The 25,647-nt window shown below is 39.6% G+C and overlaps 1 protein-coding gene across 1 annotated transcript in view; it reads left to right on the top strand.

The window, feature by feature from the left end:
- LOC140713804 (lysophosphatidylcholine acyltransferase 1-like) overlaps nucleotides 1-25,647 on the top strand; it is a 115,526-nt gene that overhangs the window by 16,195 nt on the left and 73,684 nt on the right. The window contains exon 2 of the mRNA XM_073024354.1: nucleotides 7,988-8,130. Coding sequence (XP_072880455.1) covers nucleotides 7,988-8,130 — 143 coding nt within the window. The remainder of the gene's footprint in view (nucleotides 1-7,987; nucleotides 8,131-25,647) is intronic.

The following is a 25,647-nucleotide window of genomic DNA, read 5'->3' as shown; positions in this document are numbered from 1 at the left end:
ATGAAAAACATTTGACTAACTGATGTTGAATAATACCGGATGTACCTGTTCCGACTTCAAATCCGACTTAAAGATGGACTCAGGAATGGAGCTCATTCATAACCCGGGGACTACCTGTACTTTTAAGTCATTTCTAGATTACTTATAATACCTAATACAATGTAAACGCTATGTAAATAGTTGTTATACTGTATTGTTTAGGGAATAATGACAAAAAAAAAGCGTGTACATGCTCAAGCAACGAGTGCTGGAGAGAGAACTTCTGGGTTTTCCCGATCCGCAGTTGGTTGAATCTGCGCATACGGAATCCATGGATAAGGAAGGCTGACTGTACATCTAAATGCAAAGGATTTTCCAATGACCACGTAACTTACTGCCCATTATGCCACTGCTGGGTAGGGCAGCATTGAAGGTCCGCCGTCTCTGGTGGTGGTCAGGGCTTCCTTCATCATGTCAGTAGCTCGTCTTGGTTTTCACTGCTGTCAGTCATACAAATCCTGGGTGGAGACTCAGGAATACATCACATTCAGATGTAGAAGAATTCTTCATTGCTATTTCTGTAACAGTTTTGTTTTACCAGTCAGGGTTCTTAGCCCTAAGCTGAAACCCTTGAACCTGGGGCGACCAGTGGACCACTCTTAGTCAGGCATCTACCCTTTGACCTGTTTGGCATGCGTGACCCACCTAGAGCTAAAGCCCTGACCCCAGCCAGCTTAATTTGCTGGGTCATTGAGGAACGCAAGCCTTCAAGCGTATTGGCAAGCTTGTGGTGATTTAGCTGAAAGGATCACATAAACTGGGTGCCAAATGCTTCTGAGAGGTCAGCAAGGGCACAAATGTTTACATTGGAAAGTTGGCATTTTTTTGCTAGTTATCTGATTACCTCATTGAAGCTATTCCTGTTCTTTTTTGAATAACACAGTGATAAATCATTTATGACGCCAAATAAATTTTCAGCTGGTCTCGTCCCATTTTAAGCTGGTGTTCAGTGGAAAAAATTTGATTTTAATATTTGGTTTTAAAATGCGTTTAACAGCTTCTCATTCTACAGATAAAGACTGACTCGCATTTTCTGTTACTGCTAAAATTACAGCTACTGCTGTATTTAGTTCAGTTTAAAATGTATAAGATTCCAGTGTTTATAACAGATGGATGGCATCCGTTAGTCTCGCAAGACCATGGATCTGCGCCTGGAAAGTCTTGCTTCAGCCTCTCCAGGGTGCAGGTTGTATGGAAGACCAGCAGTTGCCCAAGCGGCAAGTCTCCCCTCTCCATGCCACCGATGTCATCCAAGGGAAGGGCAAGGGCCGATACAGCTTGGCACCAGTGACGTCGCAGGAGTTGCCAGAGTGAGGTTGAAAACAATGTCGGAGTGCCTCAGGGTCTTCAGCTCTGGATTTGTCCTCAGGGTTTACTCCTGAAGCCTTTCCCGTGAGTGGGTATGGCCGCAAGGCAGCGGAGGTTTGAAATCAGAGTTTTCCCTCTGTTGGATGGACTGCCTTCCCAGGCTGACCAGCTCCATCGACCCAACTTTATAACAGAACACTATTATAAAAACAATCTAGTTGAACTAAATCTCTATAAATGACATGTGAGACCTCGGGTCAAGAATTGTTCAATTCTGTATAACAATTTTAGGAAGGAAGGCTGAAACTTGAAGAAGTTATAAAAGAAATTTACCAAAGTTATATGGGGAGTCTAAAATAATTGGGGAGTTCTGTTTTTGAGCAGTTTAAGGGTGTTCATTGTTGGAGTTCAGCTGTTTCTAGTGGTAGGATTAGTCACTGTTGTAACTAAGATTTAAGAAAAGTTGCAAAAAAGAGTTGGAAGTATTAAGAAGAGTATTAATGCAGAAAGCTATGGTAGAAGGAGATGAAATGATTTTCAAAAATGAAATAGGTATACACTTTAAAAGCTTTGTAAAGTAAACCAAAATCAGAGATTGAGTTTGTTCCTATTATAGAGCCAGCACAAGCTGAATGAAAGAAAAATTCAGAAGCAATTTTTTGTTAAAAAAAATTGAAATCGTCTGAGTGTAAGGAATCAATTAGAAATATTAAAGGAGCAGATCTGTCTTTTGGAAGGTAAGATAATCACTTCAGATGAGAAAGGGGTTGCATAACAGTCATGTGGGCAATGTGAAAGGAATCACCAGCTCCTAAAGAGCAACATAAAATGAATGTCAGCTAGTAACACTGCCTCAATGGTTGTGATGGAGAATAGTTAGAAAGTGGTTGGTTTGGGGTGGGGAGGGGGGTTGCTGCTGCTTAGGACTAGTAATTAAAGTGGTCTCAGTTAGCTGGCCGGTGGAGTAGTGGCATCAGCACTAGACATCAAGGCAAATGGTCCCAGCTTCAAATCTGGTCAGCAGCTTGCATGCTTTCTATCTGTGCTGGATTGAGCAACGAAGAGACAAAAATGCTAAAGGAACAATGAGGTTGCCATCCAATGTGCCACAGGGTGCAGAAAGGAACTAAAAAAAAGGGTAATCTCAGTTGCCTGGGAGGGAGACTTGAAGGTAGTAGATTGAGGGGTGGAAGCAAAACTGGATGGAGATGGATCAAAAGGAGGGAAGAAGGCTCGAGAAATGATGAGGAAAATACTGAATATAATTGAACAACAGCATCAAAATATACAGGCACTGTCTGACAGTAATACAACTGCATCTAACTGTAAATACAGTAACTAAACTTCTGCCTATGTTCGTGATTCAGTATGTTCAGCATTCTTGTGGAGCTGATGTCAGTATTGTTTAGTCGACTGGTGTCTGCCCCATGTCTTTTGAGGCCCCACTGAGCATTGATCTTGGTAGATGGTGAGCTCTGTTACATTCTTTGCACTGTGACGGTTGAAATAGAAACAAAGCCCTGGAATTAGTCAACTGATCAGGCAGCATTTGTGGAGAGAAACACAATTAACATTTTAGATCTTTTTTCCCCCCGTTAGAAATCTAGCCAAGTAAATTATTGTAAGAATTCTATTAGTCAGGTTTGTAAAAACCTGCCATCACAAAACAGAAGATGTAGTTTAATGGTCCGTGAAGGTCTGAAAATATTAAGGAACAATTAAGTAATGAGATGAGTAACAACTTATTCAAAGCATTGAATTTCTAGAATTGATTGATCACAGATTTCTCAAGCAGGAATTGTTATAAGAAGCTGTTCTTCGCAATTAATACTCTGAAGTCAGCATAACTACAGGCTAGAAGCAGAAGGACATGAGATGGGGGATTATACCCTTATGTAACAATCTTTCAGCTTCATTGAGCACTAGTAATAAGTTTAATAGTTAACATGAGGAAATCTGCAGATGCTGGAAATTCAAGCAACACACACAAAATGCTGGTGAAATGCAGCAGGCCAGGCAGCATCTATAGGAAGAAGTACAGTTGATGTTTCAGGCCGAGACCCTTTGTCAGGACTGTCCTGACGAAGGGTCTTGGCCCGAAATGTCGACTGTACTTCTTCCTATAGATGCTGCCTGGCCTGCTGCGTTCCACCAGCATTTTGGGTAGTTTAATAGTTAGCTTGCTTTAATGAAACCTGAATGCACTCTCACTTAATAAATGGAAGAATTGACAATTCTATTTAATTATTTAACAGTCCAAATGAAGGATCTTGTCCTGAAATATCCACTGTCCATTTCCTTCCACAGTTGTTGCCTGACTCAGAATTTATCCAGCTTTTTATGTGTTGCAGTGTTTCACTCATTGGCCTCATTAGTAACTTCCAAACTAGAATGAAAATAAATTATTCTTGATCACAAGGAAGTGTGGATCAAAGCCATTAATGTTTCCTTTTACCTTTAAAATTTTATTTTTACTTTTCTCCCTTTTTTTTAGAGCTGTATTTTAGGAGTAATTTTATTTCAGATTTTAAAAAGCGGCTCAACTTTTGTCAAGAAGTCAAAGCTTTTTTCTTTTTAAAATGCTTAAGTTTGTAGTTTAAAGAAAAGTAACTACCCCATCTGCTATGTCGTTTTAAAGAACAGAAAGTCTTTTCCATTGCCCATGTGCATAAATAAATAGAACCATGTAGAAAGCAAAAAAAAAGCAATGGACTCCATTGTAGCAAAATGAGCTAGTTTAATAATGGGAAGATGTGAAACTATTTGTACAATGACTTTGGTTTACTGCATAAATAAAGCTATCAGACTTCAAAATTAATGAATTTAGTAGTTTGGGCATTTTTTTTCCCTTCATGCCATGCATTGACTTTGGTCAGCTACTTGAAAAATCCTAGCAAATTTGGCATGATCTTCAGCTGCAACAGTACTTAGTAGTCTGTTAACAGTGTAACGTCTTGTACCACCTTTTTCTTTGGGTACTAGAGGAGTATTGATTTGGAATTTGCTGCTATTTAAGGTAGCCTCATCCATTGCATACAACAATGACCTTTATTCCCAAGGAAGTAAAATGTCCTGTTGGTGCTGAGTAGGGGAATTCCAGTGATCTTGTTAACGTGTGCACGAGTATCAAGTCAGAGGGTAATGGCATATTCTCAATTTAATTAATGGAACTCTAATAGCCTTATCCGCAGGTTCCGCATGCGCGGATTCAGCCAACCGCGAATCGGGAAAACCCGGAAGTTCTCCAGCACTTGTTGTTTAAGCATGTACAGACTTTTTTTCTTGTCATTATTCCTTAAACAATACAGTATAACAACTATTTACATCGCATTTATATTATATTAGGTATTATAAGTAATCTAGAGATGATTTTAAAGTACAAGCAGTTCCCGGGTTATGAACGAGTACCATTCCTGAATCCGTCTTTAAGTCGGAACAGGTACACCCGGTATTATTTAGCGTCAGTTAGTCAAATGTTTGTCTAATTATATAGTATATATTTACCTTTCTATGCATATAAAACACTTAAGAAATGTATGTATTTCAATAGTTAAACCACTGTGTTGCTGAGTAATGTAGCTTTCATCGGGGCAGGGCCTTTCACATGCTCCATTAAAATTGTTCCGATCGTTGACCGACTGTAGCTTAACGCTTTTCCAATGACCAATGACGTTTCACCTCTTTCCGATCGCTTTATTACTTCCACTTTATTTTCAATTGTGATCATGATTATTTTCCTGAACAGAAACCTGCAGATACAGAGCTGCATTGGGTCCTAAAGTCCACTGTACTGAGACAGGTTAAATAAGGTCCGGGCCTGAAGACCTCCACACTAAGACAGGTTAAATAAGGAACTTGAGCATCCACGTTTTTTTTGTATCTGCGGGGGGTCCCAGAACCAATCCCCCGCGGATAAGGAGAGCCGACTGTACTCAAGAATTTGAGCATCATTTGGAGTATGGGAATATTGGTACAAATAGGGTTGGGGGCACTGAAATGCTGAAAGTCCAAACTAAAACCATTTAATAGCATAACAAGAACAAGTAAAGATAAATGGGTTTTGAATTACTAATCATTAGAAACAAGCTTGCAAGAGGACCAAGATTTAGGACTAGATACAGGGAATTGCAGTTAATTGGGACACATTGGGACCAGTATGTTTGGGCCCAATTAAGTGGCTGCCTCAATTAACTGAACTTTCATGAAACTGCGTAGTTAAAGTATTTAAAAAAAGATTGCTGTTCAACTGAGAAACAAATTCTGTATTTAAATGAAATTTCAAGATAAATTAGAACACTACCAATACTGTAGTATTATAAAAGTGTATTAGTTCCTAATGATCACTGACGAGTAATTCATCCAGTGTAAGCTGGCATGTTCTTTTGATTAACTGTAAATGAACAAAATCAGCGCAGGCACTTAGTGTACATAATGGGCTGCCTTCCTGTGTGAAGTAGTGTCATAATCCAACAATAAATAAGTGGTGTTAGGCAGATGGCTTTCAATCTGGTCCAGTAGGATCATTTTTTCGGCTCCTGTCAGATCTTTTCATGGTGTCTTAGCAAGGTTCTGAAATTTTTTTAAGTTAAAATGAGAAACAAAATCATAGCTATTTTCTTGATTAGTTTTTGTGTTTTTTCCGGAGTTGTTCCAAATAAAGCGGCTGCAACAATTAACCGATGCCCGAATGACTAGAATCTACTGTATTTCTGTCTGTGGATTGCTCCTTTAAAAATAGGAAGAACTGGCCTTTATAAATCAAAGTATTGAGTATAGGAGTTGGAATGTTATGGTGAGGTTGTGTAGGGCATTGGTGGAGCTGAAATTGGAGTATTGTGTGCAGTTTTGGTCACCAAATTACAGGAAGGATATTAATAAGGTTGAAAGAGTGCAGAGAAGGTTTACAAGGATGTTGCCGGGACTTGAGAAACTGAGTTACAGAGAAAGGTTGAATAGGTTAGGACTTTATTCCCTGGAGCATAGAAGAATGAGGGGAGATTTGATAGCGGTATATAAAATTATGATGGGTATAAATAAGAGTGAATGCAAGCAGGCTTTTTCCACTGAGGCTGGGGAGAAAAAAACCAGAGGACATGGGTTAAGGGTGAAGGGGGAAAAGTTTAAAGGGAACATTGGGGAGCTTCTTCACACAGAGAGGGGTGGGAGTGTGGAATGAGCTGTCAGATGAAGTGGTAAATGCAGGCTCACTTTTAACATTTAAGGAAAACTTGGACAGGTACATGGATGAGAGGTGTATGGAGGGATATGGTCCAGGTGCTGGTCAGTGGGACTAGGCAGAAAAATGGTTCGGCACAGCCAAGAAGGGCCAAAAGGCCTGTTTCTGTGCTGTAATGTTCTATGGTTCTAATTGAAAGTTGTTTGACCTAATTTAAAATGTAACCTAAGGTCAGAAGTCTGGAATGATCCAGGATTAGAATAAGATGAGAAACAGTTTATAGGTTTAACAGTCACATCACCACTGGACAATATATTAATCCAGAAATAATGAGGCTGCAGCAAAGGTGCTATAATAATCTTGCAGGGGTTTTTATTTTCATAAATTCTACAGATCGGGCTGCCTTGAAATCAAGTTACCAAGTTTAGTCTCTCACTAGTTCAGAGTCTGTTTGGTGCAACATTGTGTATTTGAATCAAAAGAGGACCAGGTATTTTTTAAAAATCTTGTCAATGTAAAAGAACAGTCAATTGTCAACCTTAATTACTTAAGGAGAACAGATTTTAATGTGAAACTATTTTACATCTAGTTTGATAATGTAATTCTTATGGTTAATTTACGTGCGATGTTTAAATATAAAGAACTGAAGTAGAAATATTCTTAGTAAAATACTTTAAAACATGAATAGATATGTCAAAGCTGGGCTCAAAAAAGATTAAACAAAATGGAGCAGCATTTGAAGAATAAAGCAATGGTAAACAATACACTCAGATTTGCAGAATAGCCTGCCTGGATGTTTTTATGAGGTGCTTCAAAATCAAGCCTGCAGGTTTGTCTCTGAAACATCAATATTTGTGTTTTCTGCAAAGTCAGCTATCAAGATCTGTTTATTTCATTCTGTTTGCTTTATTTTGCTTCCAAAGAGAATTGAAAGAGCTTTTCATGGTTTTTTTTTTCTGCTGACTTGCCTGACAGGATTCTTCAAATGTCTTCCTTTGAACCGTTTAAAATGCACAAATTAATGTATGTCTTCTGATGCATTACTGGACCATTTAACACATTTTATTGAGAATAAAAGTAATCACTCCCAGTACTGCAGTAACGTCAATGCTTTTTCTAGCTACTTGATTTGGCACTAATTCTTTGCTTTTTTTGAACGTTCTATCAGAATTGCAAGATCTGCACTAAGCTTGATGCAATGATGCAACTTCTGCAACCTTTTTCCTGTGCAGATATTGGCATCAGGTTGCAGCTGTAGCACCCAGAATAAAAAATGGCTGATTTCAAAGCAGTATTGATATTTTTGCTCATCTGTGGTTACAAGTGTGTGCTGCTATAATCCCACCCACAAGGTCTTCATACAAAGTACGTAGGTAAAATTGGTTTTAGATTTAATATATAATACAGCATGTAAGTAAAAGCTCGGTAATACTCTTCCATCATTCTGTATTTTAAATTCTACAGATAGCTGTTATGACTGTAACACTATTCCCAATTCGTCTCCTGCTGGCTGCTTTCATGATGCTTCTAGCTTGGCCATTTGCATTCCTTGCTGTATGGGGCCGTATTGAAAAGGAACCCGACAAACCAAATACTATGTGGAAAAAGTGAGTAAATGGATTTTTTCTTTTCTACATTTTGACAACTAGCAGAGATTTGTGTGACATTTCAGTTAAGGAATGAAAACATTAAAGTTGGTGTATATATTTTTTTCCAGGAAGATGTTTGTTTTAATGAAATATGTATTTGAATTTCCTATTTGCACTTTAATTTTCACTACTAACTATCGTCGTATAGAAGTTAGCACAACACTAATACAGCTCAGGATGTTAAGCAGTTCAGAGTTCGATTCCAGCACTGTTGGTAAGGTGTTTGTACCTTCTCATGAACTGCGTGGGTTTCCTCAATGTGCTCTGGTTTCCTCCCACAGTCCAAAAGATGTGCTGGTTAGTGGATAAATTGATAATTATAAGTTGTCCTGTAAATAGGTGGGTTGCTAGGTGGTGCAGCTTATTGGACCAGAAGGGCATCGCTAAAATTAAATAATAAAATTATTGATTTCATGTTTGTGCATTTGCTTACATTGTCACATGATGTACTAATTTAAAGCCACATTTTAATATTATAGCATCTTTTGTTACATACAAGGATATATACTCAAGGTCAGCAAGCAGAGGCTTGCGGGCTTCTCCTTGTAGGAAAAGCTTCAAAACACTGGACTAGGTATTACTGGAGGCACTAATGGATCAGGCAACATCTGTGGAAGCAACAAGATGGTCAGTGTTTAGTGTTTATACTCTGCACCAGTCCTGAAGCAAAATGTCAACCATCCCTTTGCCTTCACGTGTGCTGCTGAACATGAGTTCAATGAAACCCTTGCTCACAGCTTCCCCTCTGTGATTCTGGCATTCTTCCCTCTTCCAGTCCTGAAGAAGGGCCTCAGCCTGAAATATCGACCTGTCATTCATTTACATAGATGCTTCCTGACCTAATTTCCTCAGGCATTTTGTGTGTGTTGCTTTGGATTTCTGCATCTCCAGACTTTTGTCATGTTTGATTTGCTGCTTGATCCGGTGGGTTCCTCCAGCAATTTGTTTTTATTTTTCTCCAGATTCTAGTGACTTCAGTTGCATGACTGGTCTAGGTATTATTGACTGATGCTTACTGTCCCAAATGGAATTGACAGTGGATTCTGTTTTAGCAACCAGACCCATGTACTGTTAAATGCAGGAATCCTAGACTTACTGACAGATTTCAAACACCAGGTCTTTCACAATTGTTCTACCACTGGGTTCTCCATTGATTTCCTTGAGCATTTTAGTGGTACAAATTGGGGGGGGGGGGAAGAGTCCCTCTTTTTGAAAATATAATTCTTACAGTTTAAGTGGTTTTCAAAGTAAATTCAAAGTTTAATGTAAATTTTATTATGAAAGTTCATATACAACCCTGAGATTCATTTTTTGTGGACATACTCAAGTCATGCTCTTTAGTAGAAAAAAAATGAAGGGATAGACTATTTTCTAAATGGAGAGAAAATACAAAAAATTGAGGTGCAAAGGGACTGAGGAGTCCTTGTGCAGGATTCCCTAAAGGTTAATTTGTGAGTGAAGTCTGTTGAGGAAGGCAAATGCAATGTTGGCATTCTTTTAGAGGACTAGTATATAAAAGCAAGGATATAATGTTGAGACTTTATAAAGCACTGTTGAGGGCTGAGGGCTCACTTAGAGTGTTGTGAGCAGGTTTGGGCTCATTATCTTAGAAAGGATGTGTTGAAACTGGAGAGGGTTCAAAGGAGGTTCACGAAAATGATTCCAGGATTGAAGGGCTTGACACATGAAGAGCCTTTGACTCTGGGCCTGTATTCACCAGAACTGGTAAGAATGAGGGGTGACCTCATTGAAATCTATCAAATGGTGTATGGCCTTAATAAAGTGGATATAGAAAGGAGGTTCCCTGTGGTGGTAGAGTCTAAGACCAGAATAGAGGGGCATCCTTTTAGAAAGGCAATGAGGTGGAATTTCTTTAGCCAGAGTATGGTACATGTCTGGAATTCTTCACCACAGGCATCTGTGGAGGCCAAGACATTATGTATATTTAAGGCAGAGGTGGATAGATTCTTGATTGATCAGGGTATGAAGGGATATGGGGAGAAGGCAGGAGATTGGAGTTGCGAGGAAAATTGGATCAGCTATGATGAAGTGGTGGAACACACTTGATGTGCCAAATGACCTAATTCTGCTCCTATATCTTTTAGTCTTGTGGTTTATAAATCTATAGAATAATAACCATAACAGAATCAATGAAAGACCACCTAACAGGGTGTTCAGCGAGAGTGCAGAAGACAGTCAACTGTGTAAATACAAAAAGAAGAAATAGTAATAAATAAATACACAGTAAATATCAAGAACATGAGATGAAGATTGCTTGAAAGTGAGTTCATTGGTTGTGGGAACATTTCAATGATGGAGCAAGTGAAGTTATTCCCTTTTGTTAAGGGGTAGTAGCTGTTTCTGAACCTGGAGGTGTGAGTTCTGAGGCTGTGCTACCTTTTTCCTGATGGTAGAAATGAGAAAAGAGTATGTACATTATGTGTGGTGGGAGTCACTGATGGTGGATGCTGCTTTCCTGCAACAGCATTCCATGTAGATGTGCTCAATGTTTAAGAGCACTTTACCCATGATGGACTGGTCAGTATTCACTACTTTTGTAGGATTTTCCATTCAAGGGTATTGGTGTTTCCATACCAGACTGTGATGTAGTCAGTCAACATAACTAAATTAAAATTCAAATAAATTTAATAGCTATTAAAACAGAGGTAATCTTTCTAGTATCTCAGTGCAAGTACTGTTTAAAGAAATATATATTAACTTATCCTCAGTTGTTGCAGATGGTAAAGCTAGAACTAGACTTTTACCGTATATAATTGCTTTCAGGGGTTGAATTTACTCAGTTTTCAGCAGGTCTGCCATTCACACCGAGTTCCTGGAATTCAGCGTGTCTCAGTCTGATAAGATAACCGAGAACTGGAAAATGGGGAAATCAGGGACAGCAATTCCAGGTAGATGGGTCAAGTCAGTGAAATTCAGACAAAAATGCTGATCATGTGTGGGGAGATGGTGTTGAAGGAGTTTGTTGCTTAGCTTAGTTTGGACTTTTCCATTCTAAACTCGTGACTCTTCACAAAGTACAACTGAATCTATGACATAATGCAAAACTCTTTTGACTAACATCCAACCCGTATAAGTTAGATCTGCTCTATTGCTATTCAAAATTTTAAAGTTTTTCCTGCCTTAATCATCAGTGAATCTATAAAAGGAAAAATGGAGTTTTGAAGATATGAATGATTGTATATTGGTGGAAACAAAAATTTCTTATTTGAATTTCTAGTTAATTCTGTTCCCCAAACTCTACTAGGCCTAATCATTTTATCATGGTTTTCTCAATGAATTTGAAAGCAGAGAAGGCTCCAAACTGCACAATTTGAGATTTTCCAATTTACCACAATTTCGCAATGTATTTAATATGATGTATTTGCTTTCAACTTTAGAATTTACTTGTAATCCTTATTTTGAGTTGTGGTATCTAAAAAAGGAAAACTACGACTGATTAATTAAACATTCCCTCGTCTTGGATAACCACTTCTTCCACCTACTGTCTCCCCTTGCAGTGGTGTGGTTTATTTCTAAAAACAAAATGTACTTTAGGTTGAGCATTAGTTTATAAGAACAGCTATTACATTTAGGAGAAGGAAAAGTCTGACCTTTAATCTCCGCTGGCTATACCACTCATGGGGAAGGCTTCTAAAGTAAACCCCGGAGCTAGAGTCCCTAAGGCAGATCTACGTAGAATTCCAGCGATGCCGCTGGTGCTAACCTGTAACAGTTTCTGTCATTCCTTTGGCGTTATCAGCTGCATGCTGCAAGGCCAACAGCCTGCTCTTCATATAGTACTGCCCTGGCTGGCACATCAACTTCGATGCAAACAGCTAGGACACAACGTCCATGGTCGGCCCCGACCAACAGATGATCTTATTAGAAAGTTACATTAGAATTTTCAAATAATCTTTTTTACATTAATTCTAAATGAAATGCCGCAGCTAAGTATGTCTATGAACCAACATTCAAATTTACACAAATTCAGCTGTTGCAGCCTGTGTCAAAAGAAGAATAGAACAGAAAACCTACAGCACAATACAGGCCCTTCGGCCCACAAAGCTGTGCCAAACATGTCCTTACCTTAGAAATTACCTAGGGTTACCCATAGCCCTCTATTTTTCTAAGCTCCATGTACCTATCCAGAAATCTCTTAGAAGACCCTATCATATCCACCGTCGCCAGCAGCCCATTCCACACACTCACCATTCTCTGCATTTTTTAAAAAAAAACTTGCCCCTGACATCTCCTACTTCCAAACACCTTAAAACTGTGCCATCTCGTGCTACCCATTTCAGCCCTGAGAAAAAGCCTCTGACTATCCACATGATCAATGCTTCTCATCATCTTATACACCTCTATCAGGTCACCTCTCATCCTCCATTGCTCCAAGGAAAAAAGGCTGAGTTCACTCAACCTATTCTCATAAGGCATGCTCCCCAATCCAGGCAACATCCTTGTAAATCTCCTCTGCACCCTTTCTATGCTTTCCATATCCTTCCTGTAGTGAGGTGACCAGAACTGAGCACAATACTCCAAGTGGGGTCTGACCCCAAGATCCCTGTGATCCTACACACAGCTAAGAGTCTTGCCATTAATACTATATTCTACCATCATATTTGACCTACCAAAATGAACCACTTCACATTTATCTGGGTTGAACTCCATCTGCCATTTCTCAGTCATATGTCCCGCTGTAACCTCTGACAGCCCTCTACACTATCCACAGCACCCCCAACTTTTGTGTCATCAGCAGACTTACTATCCCATCCCTCCACTTCCTCATCCAGGTCATTTATAAAAATCACTAAGAGTAGGGGTCCCAGAACAGATCCCTGAGGCACACCACTGGTCACTGACCTCCATGCAGAATATGACCCATCTACAACCATTCTTTGCCTTCTATGGGCAAGCCAGTTATGGATCCAGAAAACAAGGTCCCCTTGGATCCCATGCCTCCTTACTTTCTCAATTAACCTTACATGGGGTACCTTATCAACTGCCTTGCTGAAATTCATATATACTACATCTGTTGCTCTACTTACATCAATGTGTTGAGTCACATCCTCAAAAAATTCTATCAGGCTCATAAGACATGACCCACCTTTGACAAAGCCATGCTGACTACTCCTAATCATATTATGCCTCTCCAAATGTTCATAAATCCTGCTTCTCAGGATCTTCTCCATCAGCTTGCCAACCACTGAGGTAAGACTCACTGATCTATAATTTCCTGGGCTGTCTCTACTCCTTTTCTTGAACAAAGGAACAACATCCGCAACCCTCCAATCCTCTGGAACCTCTCCCGTCCCCGTTGAAGAGGCAAAGATCATCACCAGAGGCTCAGCAATCTCCTCGCTCGCCTCCGACAGTAGCCTGGGGTACATCTCGTCCGGTCCGGGTGACTTATCCAACTTGATGCTTTCCATAAGCTCCAGCACATCCTCTTTCTTAATATGTACATGCTCAAGCTTTTCAGTCCGCTGTAAGTCATCCCTACAATTGCCAAGATCCTTTTCTGTAGTGAATTCTGAAGCAAAGTATTCATTAAGTACCTCTGCTATCTCCTCCGGTTGCATGCACGCTTTCCCACTGTCACACTTGATAGGTCCTATTCTTTCACATCTTATCCTCTTCACATACTTGTAGAATGCCTTGGGATTTTCCTTAACCCTCTCCGCCAAGGCCTTCTCACTCTCCTAATTTCATTCTTAAGCTTCTTCTTGCTAGCCTTACAATCTTCTAGATTTCTATCATTACCTAGTTTTTTTGAATCTTTCTTAAGCTTTTCTTCTTGACTAGATTTACAAACCCCTTTGTACACCACGGTTCCTGTACCCTACCATCCTTTCCCTGTCTCATTAGAACACACCTAAGCAGAACGCCACCCAAATATCCCCTGAACATTTGCCACATTTTCCACGATCTTCCATACATTTCCCTGAGAACATCTGTTTCCAATTTATGCTTTCAAGTTTCTGCCTGAGAGCCTCATATTTCCCCTTACTCCAGTTAAACGCTTTCATAACTTGTCTGTTCCTATCCCTCTCCTATGCTATGGTAAAGGAGATAGAATTGTGATCGCTACTTATACTTTATTGTCACCAAACAATTGATAATAGAGCGTACAATCATCACAGTGATATTTGTTTCTGCGCTCCGCGCTCCCTGAAGTGCAAATCGAAGTAAATATAATAAAAATTTAAATTATAAATCATAATTAGAAAATAGAAAAGGGAAAGTAAGGTAATGCAAGTCAGGTCCAGATATTTGGAAGGTATGGCCCAGATCCGAAATGTTCAAAAACTATCTCCAAAATGTTCTCCCACTGAGAGATCTGACACCTGACCAGGTTCATTTCCCAAAACCAGATCAAGTACAGCCTCTCCTCTTGTAGGCTTATCTAAATATTGTGTCAAGAAACCTTCCTGAACACACCCAACAAACTCCACCCCATCTAAGCCCCTTGCTCTAGGGAATTGCCAATCGATATTTGGGGAATTAAAATCTCCCACCTCAACAATCCTGTTTTTATTACGACAACCTGATACATGCATATTAGTGAAATATTTAAAGTTTTTTCACTGCATGATTAATTTGGTACATAACTACAGTAAATTGAAGATCAGCTCAATTACAATATATATTCAAGATGAGGGCAACTGAAAATTTTTAAAAACTAAAGGAATATTGCTGGTTTCCAAGTTTTGTTTTGTCTCATCAATATGAAATGCCTTGCTTTTTAGTTCTCCATTGGTTACTTATTTGCAGTCATAGTCATTGAGCAATAAATCACAGATACAGGCTCTTCAGGCCAATTGGCCCATGCCAACCACAGTGCCAGTCATACTTTTTTAGAATAGGTTCCCAAGTACTATATTGCAGAGTTGCTCGGGATGTAAGCTAGAGAGAGCGAGTTGATTCCGGGCTTAGATTTCACTGGGTGTAGCTCACTTTAGAATTTGTGAAAATTATTAAACACTTCACTGAGCACTATATAAATGTTAATTGACCTTAATGCCAAGGTAAAAGCTGCAATTAAGTGTTAGGAAAATAATTCTAAACCTTGTTTCATTTACATCTTGTGTAGTCTTAATCCCATGTTGAATTCTAGTTTCATTGCAATGTGTATTCATTGTGTTACTGGAACTTATTCTCGTATTAAATTGCACTGTCACAGATTGAATGCCATTCTGTAATTATTTTGCACATAACCAAGATATTAAATTTGCTTAAAGATATTTGTCGTTTTCAGTAAATGTAGCCAATGAAAGAAAGCACTGAGCTTATCCAGAAATAACCACCCAAAAGTTCCAGGATTGTTTTAAAGTTTGTCCTTTGCTTTATTCAAAGTTCAGAGTAAATTTATTATAAATGTGTATATTTGTCATCATATGCAATGCTGAGATTCATTTTCTTGCAGGCATACTCAAATCCGATAATCATAATAGAATCAATGAAAGACTGCATTAAACAGGGCAGACCACCAGTGTACAAAAGACAACAAACATTGCAAATACAAAAGAAGTAAGAAAGAATAAATAAGCAATAAATTTCGAGCATGAGTTGAAGGGTCCTTAAAAGTGAGTCCATAGGTTGTGCAAACAGTTCAGTGATAGGATGAGTGAAGTTGAATAATGTTATCCTCCAGTGAAGCTATTCTCCAATGCTCACAATCTATAGAGAAGTCCATAGAAATCTGAGAAATGTACAGGCATCAGAACACCTGGCACATGGCTTCCTAACATATAGGTGAGATGATTATTGATTATCGAGTGTTGTAGCTTAGAATTTGACCCCATGGGGGGGATGGTGGAATTTACACTGAAGTACTATTCCCATGTATAGACTCAGCATTGACTGAGCTGAATGTTGCTCCATTGTCACACTTTGGAACTTGGGCACTTTGAAGTTAAAATCAACATGATAACCCTGAATGAATTATAATGCACAAGAGATGGCCAGTTTAAAAAGCTATCCAGCAGGGGTATTTTTTTTCTAAAGAAGCAAACCAGAAGAGGAATGACATCTATATGGACTGTGCTTTACCAACAAAAATGAGCTATTCTAATGTCTAAATGACTGTCCTTTCTTATGACTCTGGTTCATGCTGACCTGGAAACCAGCCTGTTTTAGTCAGTTTATTTGCCCAATCCCTCAAATCCATGGATGAGTTCAAAGAGTTTAATAGAATCCTAGTCTGGTTCAGAGTAGGTGGTACCATGATTGGCATGGACTCAAGCCAAAGGGGCTGTATCAGTGCTGTATTGCTCCCTATGACTGAATGCAGAATATAGTGTTACAGTTACACAGCAAATGCTGTGTGTGTAGACTGAGTATTGGGAGAGAGCACCATGATGAATGATGCACTGCTGGACTGCTTAGCTTCCAGCACTTCTACTGATAGATTTTGGGATATTTCTGTATTGGTTTACCCCACCATATCCAAGAACATCTGAAAAGACCCTGTCTGCAACACCCAGAGTGAGATACTATACTTTCATAAGCAGGGATACCACAATACTTAAGACGATGTCACGCTCCTGCCATATGTAGTTGCAGTAAGAGCTGCTGGAATAAATCAGGTTTAAGGTTAATGCCTGAGGGTAAAAGTGTGAGTCCATGTGTAAACAAAAAAGGTGGAGATCACACATAATTTGGGCAGGTTATCGAATGACACTGGTGGCTCCAGTTTGAGAGCTGTGATGGGATGGTGTGATGACAGTCCTGCCACAATCAGTATAAACTGCCTCTACACCATCCCATCACACACTCCCAAGGCCAGACACAGATGAAGATCCCTCTACATCACGGGTTTCCAAACTTTTTTTATGCCATAGAGCAATGCCATTAAACAAGAGATCTGTGGACCCAAGGTTGGGAACCCCATCACACATGCTCAGGATCAGACGCAGAGTGAAGCTCTCTCCACTCCGATCCATCAGACACTGCACCCTCTACACCTTAAACCAGAGGGTGATGAATCTGTGGGACTTATTGCCACAGATGACTGTGGAAGCCATGTCATTAGGTATAGTGAAAGCGCAGGTTGATAGGTTCTTGATTAGTAAGGGTGTCATTGTTTACAGGGTGAAGGCAAGAGAATGGGGTTGAGGGGAGGGGATAATAAATCAGCCATGATGGAATGGTGGAGCAGACTTCATGGGCCAAATGGTCTAATTCTGGTCCTATGTCTTATAGTCTTATGGGAGACGAGCATTAGTTGTATATTAAAGGTAGGGATGGAGAAGATTTAAAAGAACAAACTAACGAAGAGGCACCAAAATGTAGAGTCACCTACTAAGAAACGAAATTGGACTACTTGATTACTTATAATGTTACTGATGTAATGTTGGCACATAGCCAAGTGGTTAAGGTGTTTGTCTAATGATCTGAAGGTCGTTAGTTCGAGCCTTGGCTGAGGCTGCGTGTGTGTCCTTGAGCAAGGCACTTAACCACATATTGCTCTGTGATGACACCAGTGCCAAGCTGTATGGGTCATAATGCCCTTCCCTTGGACAACATCGGTGGCGTGGAGAGGGGAGACTTGCAGCATAGGCAACTGCCGGTCTTCCATACAACCCTGCCCAGGCTTGCACCCTGGAAACCTTCCAAGGCGCAAATCCATGATCTCACGCGACTAACGGAGGCCTACATACAATGATGTAATTAAATGTGTTAAAGCATGAAAAACTATATAATTTATTACAATAGCTATGATATTTCAAGAGATAAAACCAAGAATACAATTCCATGAAGAATGTCAATCAGAATAAAAACCAGAAAAAGCTAAAGTTCAGAATCCATTTTTAAAAAAATCTAAAAATATTAACAGTACAGTCGGCCCTCCTTATCCACAGATTCTGCATGCGCAAATTCAACCAACCACGAATCGCAAAATCCTGGAAGTGCTCTTCCAGCACTTGTTGTTTGAGCATGTACAGACTTTTTTTTCTTGTCATTATTCCCTAAACAATGCAGTATAACAACCATTTTACATAGCATTTACATTGTATTAGGTATTATAAGTAATCTAGAGATGATTTAAAATATACAGGAGGATGTGCATGGGTTATCGTGCATCAGGATCGAAAAAAATCGGAAGTTCTCTAAGTAAGTCGGAACAAGTACATCCAGATATTGTTTAGCGTCAGTTAGTCAAACGTTTGTCTTAGTATATAGTATATATTTTTCCTTTCTATGCATATAAAACACTTAAGAACGTATGTTTCAGCGCCGGGCTCGGGAACGGAATTGTCCGAGTTTGATCCAGAGACAGAATTACAGTTGAACAAAGGGAACTATGGAGCTATGAGGGAGGAGCTGGCCAAAGTTCAATGGAACTATACCCTTGCAGGGAAGACAATGGAACAACAATGGCAGATATTTCTGGGAATAATGCAGAAGGTGCAGGATCGGTTCATTCCAAAGAGGAAGAAAGATCCTAAGGGGAGTAAGGGGCGGCTGTGGCTGACGAGGAAAGTAAAGGGCAGTATAAAAATAAAGGAGAAGAAGTATAACATAGCAAAGATGAGCGGGGAACTGGAGGACTGGGAAGCTTTTAAAGAGCAACAGAAGATAACAAAAAAGGCAATGCGCCAAGAAAAAATGAGGTACGAAGGTAAACTAGCCAAGGATATAAAGGAGGATAGTAAAAGCTTCTTTAGGTATGTGAATAGCAAAAAAATAGTTAAGACCAAAATTGGGCCATTGAAGACAGAAACGGGTGAATTTATTATGGGGAACAAGGAAATGGCAGACGAGTTGAACAGGTACTTTGGATCTGTCTTCACTAGGATGACACAAACAATCTCCCAGATGTAATAGTGGCCAAAAGAACTAGGGTAAAGGATGAACTGAAGGAAATTTATATTAGGCAAGAAACAGTGTTGGATAGACTGTTGAGTCTGAAGGCTGATAAGTCCCCGGGACCTGATGGTCTGCATCCAAGGGTACTTAAAGAGGTGGCTCTAGAAATCGTGGATGCATTGGTAATCATTTTCCAATGTTCTATAGATTCAGGAACAGTTCCTGCTGATTGGAGGGTGGCTAATGTTGTCCCACTTCTCAAGAAAGGAGGGAGAGAGAAAACAGGGAATTATAGACCGGTTAGCCTGACGTCAGTGGTGGGAAAGATGCTGGAGTCAATTATAAAAGAGGAAATTATGACACATTTGGATAGCAGTAGAAGGATCAATCCGAGTCAGCATGGATTTATGAAGGGAAAATCATGCTTGACTAATCTTCTGGAGTTTTTGAGGATGTAACTATGAAAATGGACAAGGGAGAGCCAGTGGATGTAGTGTACCTGGACTTCCAGAAAGCTTTTGATAAAGTCCCACGTAGGAGATTAGTGGGCAAAATTAGGGCACATGGTATTGGGGGCAAAGTACTGACATGGATTGAAAATTGGCTGGCTGGCAGGAAACAAAGAGTAGCGATTAATGGGTCCCTTTTGGAATGGCAGTGGGTTGGGTGAGTGGGCAAATGTATGGCAGATGCAGTTTAATGTGGATAAATGTGAGGTTATCCACTTTGATGGCAAGAACAGGAAGGCAGATTACTATCTAAATGGAGTCAAGTTACGGAAAGGGGAAGTACAACGAGATCTAGGTGTTCTTGTACATCAGTCAATGAAAGCAATCATGCAGGTACAGCAGGCAGTGAAAAAAGCTAATGGTATGCTGGCCTTTATAACAAGAGGAATTGAGTATAGGAGTAAAGAGGTCCTTCTGCAGCTGTACAAGGCCTTGGTGAGACCCCACCTGGAGCATTGTGTGCAGTTTTGTTCTCCAAATTTGAGGAAGGACATTCTTGCTATTGAGGGAGTGCAGCGTAGGTTCACAAAGTTAATTCCTGGTATGGCGGGACTGTCATATGTTGAAAGATTGGAGCGACTGGGCTCGTATACACTGGAATTTAGAAGGATGAGAGGGGATCTGATTGAAACATATAAGATTATTAAGGGATTGGACATGCTGGAGGCAGGAAGCATGTTCCGGCTGATGGGTGAGTCCAGAACTAGAGGCCACAGTTTAAGAATAAGGGGTAGGCCATTTAGAACAGAGATGCGGAAAAACTTTTTCACCCAGAGAGTGGTGGATATGTGGAATGTTCTGCCCCAGAAGGCAGTGGAGGCCAAGTCTCTGGATGCATTCAAGAGAGTTAGATAGAGCTCTTTTAGATAGCGGGGTCAAGGGATATGGGGAGAGGGCAGGAATGGGGTACTGATTGTGTATGATCAGCCATGATCATAGTGAATGGGGGTGCTGGCTAGAAGGGCCGAATGGCCTACTCCTGCACCTACTGTCTATTGTCTATTCTGAGCGCACTTTCTACTGTACCGGGTTGATGTGGAGGATCCAAAACCCAATAATTAAACCACTGCGTTGCTTAGTAATATTGTAGCTTTCATCGGGGCAGGGCCTTTCTCACTTTATCCTTTAAAATTGTTCCGATCGTTGACCGACTTAGCCTAACACTTTTCCAATGACTGATGGAGTTTCACCTCTTTCTGATCGCTTTATCATTTCCACTTTATTTTCAATCGTGATTGTGATTATTTTCGTGGACAGTAACACTGCGAATTCAGAGTTCTGGTGCCGTTTCCTAATATCCAAGGCACTGAGACAGGTTAAATAAGGTCTGGGGTTCCGCTAGTTCCTAAGGTCCACTGCATTGAGAGAGGTTGAATAAGGGACTTGAGCATCCGCGAATTTTGGTATCTGCAAGGGGTCCCTGAACCAATCCCCTGCGGATAAGAAGGGCAGACTGTACTAAAAAATGTAATTCTGAAACTTGAAATTTGGATACGTTGGATTCCGGTTAATCGGGGCATATCGTGACCAGTACATTTGGCCCAATTAAGTGGCTGCCCCAATTAGTCAAAGTTTCATGGAAATAGTTAAAAAGGTATTTAGAAAAAAACTGCCATTTAACTGAGTAACAAATTATGTATTTAAATGAAATACAGAATAAATAAGAACACTATCAATGTCACAACAATACTATCAAACTCTATTAGTTTCTAATAGCTATCAATGGAGGAATTCATTCAGTGTTTTTTTGATTATTAATGAACAAAGTCAGCGTAGACATCTATTATTGCACATTGGACTGGCTTCTAACAATGCTTTTGAAGATTGCTTCCTCCAAATTTTCACTTTATTTGTAACATTGAAGATGACTGTTGATACCTTGAAGTAGTGAAATAGTTTCATTTTCACTTCCGGTCTCTCTAACCCTGAATGCTTGAAACCACAGTGCGCAAAACCGTTCAGAGTTGCAGCTTATTTCTCACCAACTATTAATGCCAAAAAGCACTGTTTTTTGAACACAAACACACACAACTGATGCTATTTAAAAACTCTTAACTGTAAGCATGATATGGTGTCTAGCAGCCACGTTGAACTGACATTAGTTAAAAACTGTTCAGCGATGGTCTCCAGTCACAATTAAGCGGTATAGCGTCCCAAATAAATGAAAGGAATCCTGGCTATTTTCCTGACGAAGGGTCTCGGCCCGAAACATCGACAATGCTTCTCCCTATAGATGCTGCCTGGCCTGCTGCGTTCTACCAGCATTTTGTGTGTGTTGTTTGAATTTCCAGCATCTACAGATTTCCTCGAGTTTGCTGGCTATTTTCTTGATTAATTTTTGTTCTTTAAGATTTGACCCAACCCGGCTTCCTTGATTAACTGATGGCCCAATTAACTGGAATCCACTGTACTTCAATCTCAAAGATTCTGTCATATGGTCTTTTTCCCAGAGCTATATTCCTCCTTTTGCCAGTAAGTATAACATAGAACCTCATTCCTGTCCTTGTTAGTTCAAAATGGTAATATTTATTAGATTCCTCCAAATAGGCAGCACCCATGTATGTGTTGTCTTCAAATTTGGTGGACCCATCAACTACTGCTCATTCGCACTGTAGACAAGAGTACCCTTTGCAATTCAGAGCCTTGCCATTGACTCCTTAAAAGCTGTAAAACCTGCTTGGGAAGCTTTTCTGCATAAAATTTCTAAAACCTGATGGTGATTTGATATGAGACTGTTTTACAGATAAGCATCTACATGAGATGTCTCTCTAACATTCTTGCAGACCCACATCTCTACATGATTTATTCACCTTGGTTCTAGTAAGAACAATGCTTATCACAAGATGAATGTTTGATTTTAAGAATAAAGCAGTGATATAATCAGATTGTTTAAGATGGAGAAGACCTTTAAGCAAGCTACTGCATTGGTGTCATTCCTATAATTAGGTTCTGTATTGCCCATTTTGGGCTGGCCAGTGGCATCAGGACTTCGGAATGAATGGTCCTGAGTTCAAATCCAGATGGGTCCCAACCTGGGCAGCAGCAGTTTCTGTGCAGAAGAAAGGTCTGGCAAACTACTTCCATTTCTTGCCTTAAAAACCCTATGGACAACCACCCTATCCATAGAGTTGCTGTGAGTCGACAATGACTCGCCAGCACTCAGCGAGAACCATTCCTCATTTGGGGGAATTGCTAAACCTTTTGTCTGAGAGTATAAAGTTCCATTGTTAGTACAATTGGGGAAGAAAAAGTGTTCTTTAATTTGCATTTTTAACATATTATCTAATTTAAAATATTTTGAGTACTCATTTAAAGAGTAATAAAAATGAGCAATAAAATGTCTCAATATCCAATTCTTGAGTTGGGTTAAGCAGAACACTGGAGAGGTTTTTATCCTACTCCTTGACCCCAAACTCCTGTTGAGCAACTGCCCAATGGGTCAATGCTCGGTTAAAAACGTTTTCCAAAAGTGTGCTGGCTGATTTTTTAAAACTAGTTCACCTCCATTTTGAACACTTTTTTTTTGGAAATAGTAGAAATGAAATGTTTGTTCTGAAAAGCCACAGAAACTTGTCATTTTATTGTTATTTATTTGTCTTGATGCAGAATTTTTTGACATGCCCTTCTGAGAATCACTCACAAGAGCAGGGTCCCATGCAAAGACTAAGCTGGTGCAATATTTATTGCTTTTTCCTCGGTAAAAACTGCATCTTTTCATGGGGAGGGTGATTGAAAAATGACAGACTGGACCCAGCCCTATTATGAAGTTGCCCTGCTTAACCCTCCTCATGAAGCGAGTCCAGTCTTAGCCATTTTCAGTAAAAGTCATTTGGAATGTCGAATATATTAAAATATTAAGAATTTTATTTGGAATATAGATCTGAGTTGAGATTGATAAAATAGATGTCATCCCAAATCCTGCCCAAAGCCTTGAGGAACTCAGCAGGTCAGGCAGCATCTAAGGATGCCAGAATTCTGGCTTCTGCCTCCTTTTTCCAGTCTTAATGAAAGGTTTCCGCCTGAAGCATTGACTGCTGATTCACCCTATACATGCTGCATATCCTGCTGAGCTCCTCCAGCATTTTGTGTGTGTGTTGTTGAAGATTTCCAGCATCTGCAGACTCTCCCGTGTCTATGAAATTAGTAATAAGATCTTTCTGATTCCTGTTGGTCCCTATTATTTAAGATGACAATATTCTGGTTACAACTATGTTTTTAGTAAAAATGCTTGTCTGTTTTGGACACATCTTGGACATGCGTGAACATATCAGAATTCTGCACATATGCTTATGTTGTGCTTCAGTGCACTAAAATCAGAAGAGAGATTGTTGACTGATTTTTCTTCGTTTCCCCTGTAGATTTCAAAGGTTTCAATGCATCCATTTGCAGAAGTATCATATTGAAAGAAAACATTTCTTAGAGACTTTCAACTTTAAATTTACTGGAGCATTGCTTCCTTTCTGACAAGAAAGCAGAAACATTGCTCAATGTCCTGATTTTCCAAAATGTGTTTTCAACACTTAATACAGAATTCAATGAGTTGTGAGGCTGTATTGTCCAGAAATCTTCTGCATAACAAATCTTGTTCTCAATGTAATGTAACTGTAATTTTTCTCCCATTCCCTTCTGGAGTTATTTTGTGTCATCTTTTAAAATAAGAACTGACTTGGCACTTGCATGCACAAATCAGATTGTAGCTCTGACGTAGTTTCCTTGTCCTGGGGGAATAAGATGAATTTTAATAGGTGTGCTGTTCTTTGTGTATATAAATGATTTGGATGAAAATGAGGTGGGGTTGGTAGTAAATTTGCAGATAACTCAAATATTGGTGCTGTTGTGAATTACGTATACTCCAGGATGGCACTGGCGATTATGCGGTGATGTTTTGTGAGCAGCTCTCAAAATTATTAGATATTCTACTAGCCCTCAACCATCAGGCTCTGGAACCAGAGGGAATAACTTCAGTCATGTCATCTTTGAAATGTTCCTGCAACCTATCGTCTCACTTTCAAGGACCCTTCATCTCATGGTCTCTATTTATTGCTTATTTATTATTATTATTTCATTTTTTTCCTTTTTGTTTTGGACAATTGTCTTTTGCACAACGGTTGCTGATCCGTCCTGCTGGGTGCAGTATTTTATTAATTCTATTGGTTTTTTTTGTATTTACTCTAAATGCCAGCACATATGATAACATGTATGTACTTTAAAAAAGGATATCGAGCTTTCCCGGCAGGTATGATAAATAAACTCTTCTCGGGCTTCCAGCTAGGTACAGTTAATTGGTTATAACTTGTTTTGATACCTGCACCCGGCTGGAAGCCCACAAAGAGTTTATTCGATGTATGTACTTTGATAATAAATTTATCTTGAACTTTGGAACTAAGTTGGCAATCCACAGCCTGTAATTTCCCTTTAAGAAGTGTACTTTTGAGCTGTCTATAAACAAATTAGTGATTTTATGATATCCTGAAGGACTCTGTGAACATGACTGTCAAGAATGCAGGTACAACTCCTTGAAGCGTTGAAGGTCAGCCATCGCCAGAAGAAATGGCTGTGGTGGACTTCAAGCCACGTTAGGACATCGAGGCCCAAGAGCGGAAAATGAACTGGTGTACAGCCCCACAACTCTGTGCAAGTTAAGGTCCCCCACCTGAGCTGTGTTTGATCCATTTCCCTTTCTTCTCACTCCTGCCATCAGACAGGAGTTGTAGGAGTCCTGGGACCCTCGCCTATAGGTTCAGGAGCAGTTGTTCTCCTTGTAGTCATTAGGTTCCAATTTTCTCCATGTTATTTGTTTACTTTTTTAAAAATTATTTGTTCAATTTGTCCTCTTTCTCACATTGGATGTTTATCAGTTTTTGTTATGTGAGTTTTCATGGATTCTGTTATATTTCCTTGTTTTCCTGTGGGTACAAGAAATTGAATCTTAAGATTGTATATGTTATACTGTACATATTTTGATAATTTATTTTGAATTTTTAAAGGATACAATTGCAGATCTGAGTGGGAAAATAGCAGGGGGCGTTTAAACAGGGCAAGTGTGAAGTGCTGCACTTTGGAAGATCCAACATAAGGGGAGTGTGCATGGTGAATGGCAGTGTCGATTAACAGCAGGATCTTGGGGTCCAGGTACGAGGCTCCCTAAGGTGGC

This window comes from Hemitrygon akajei, chromosome 20 (assembly GCF_048418815.1).
Source record: "Hemitrygon akajei chromosome 20, sHemAka1.3, whole genome shotgun sequence".
In the NCBI taxonomy this organism is placed as follows: domain Eukaryota; kingdom Metazoa; phylum Chordata; class Chondrichthyes; order Myliobatiformes; family Dasyatidae; genus Hemitrygon; species Hemitrygon akajei.
This window is presented reverse-complemented; position numbering and strand designations above follow the sequence as displayed.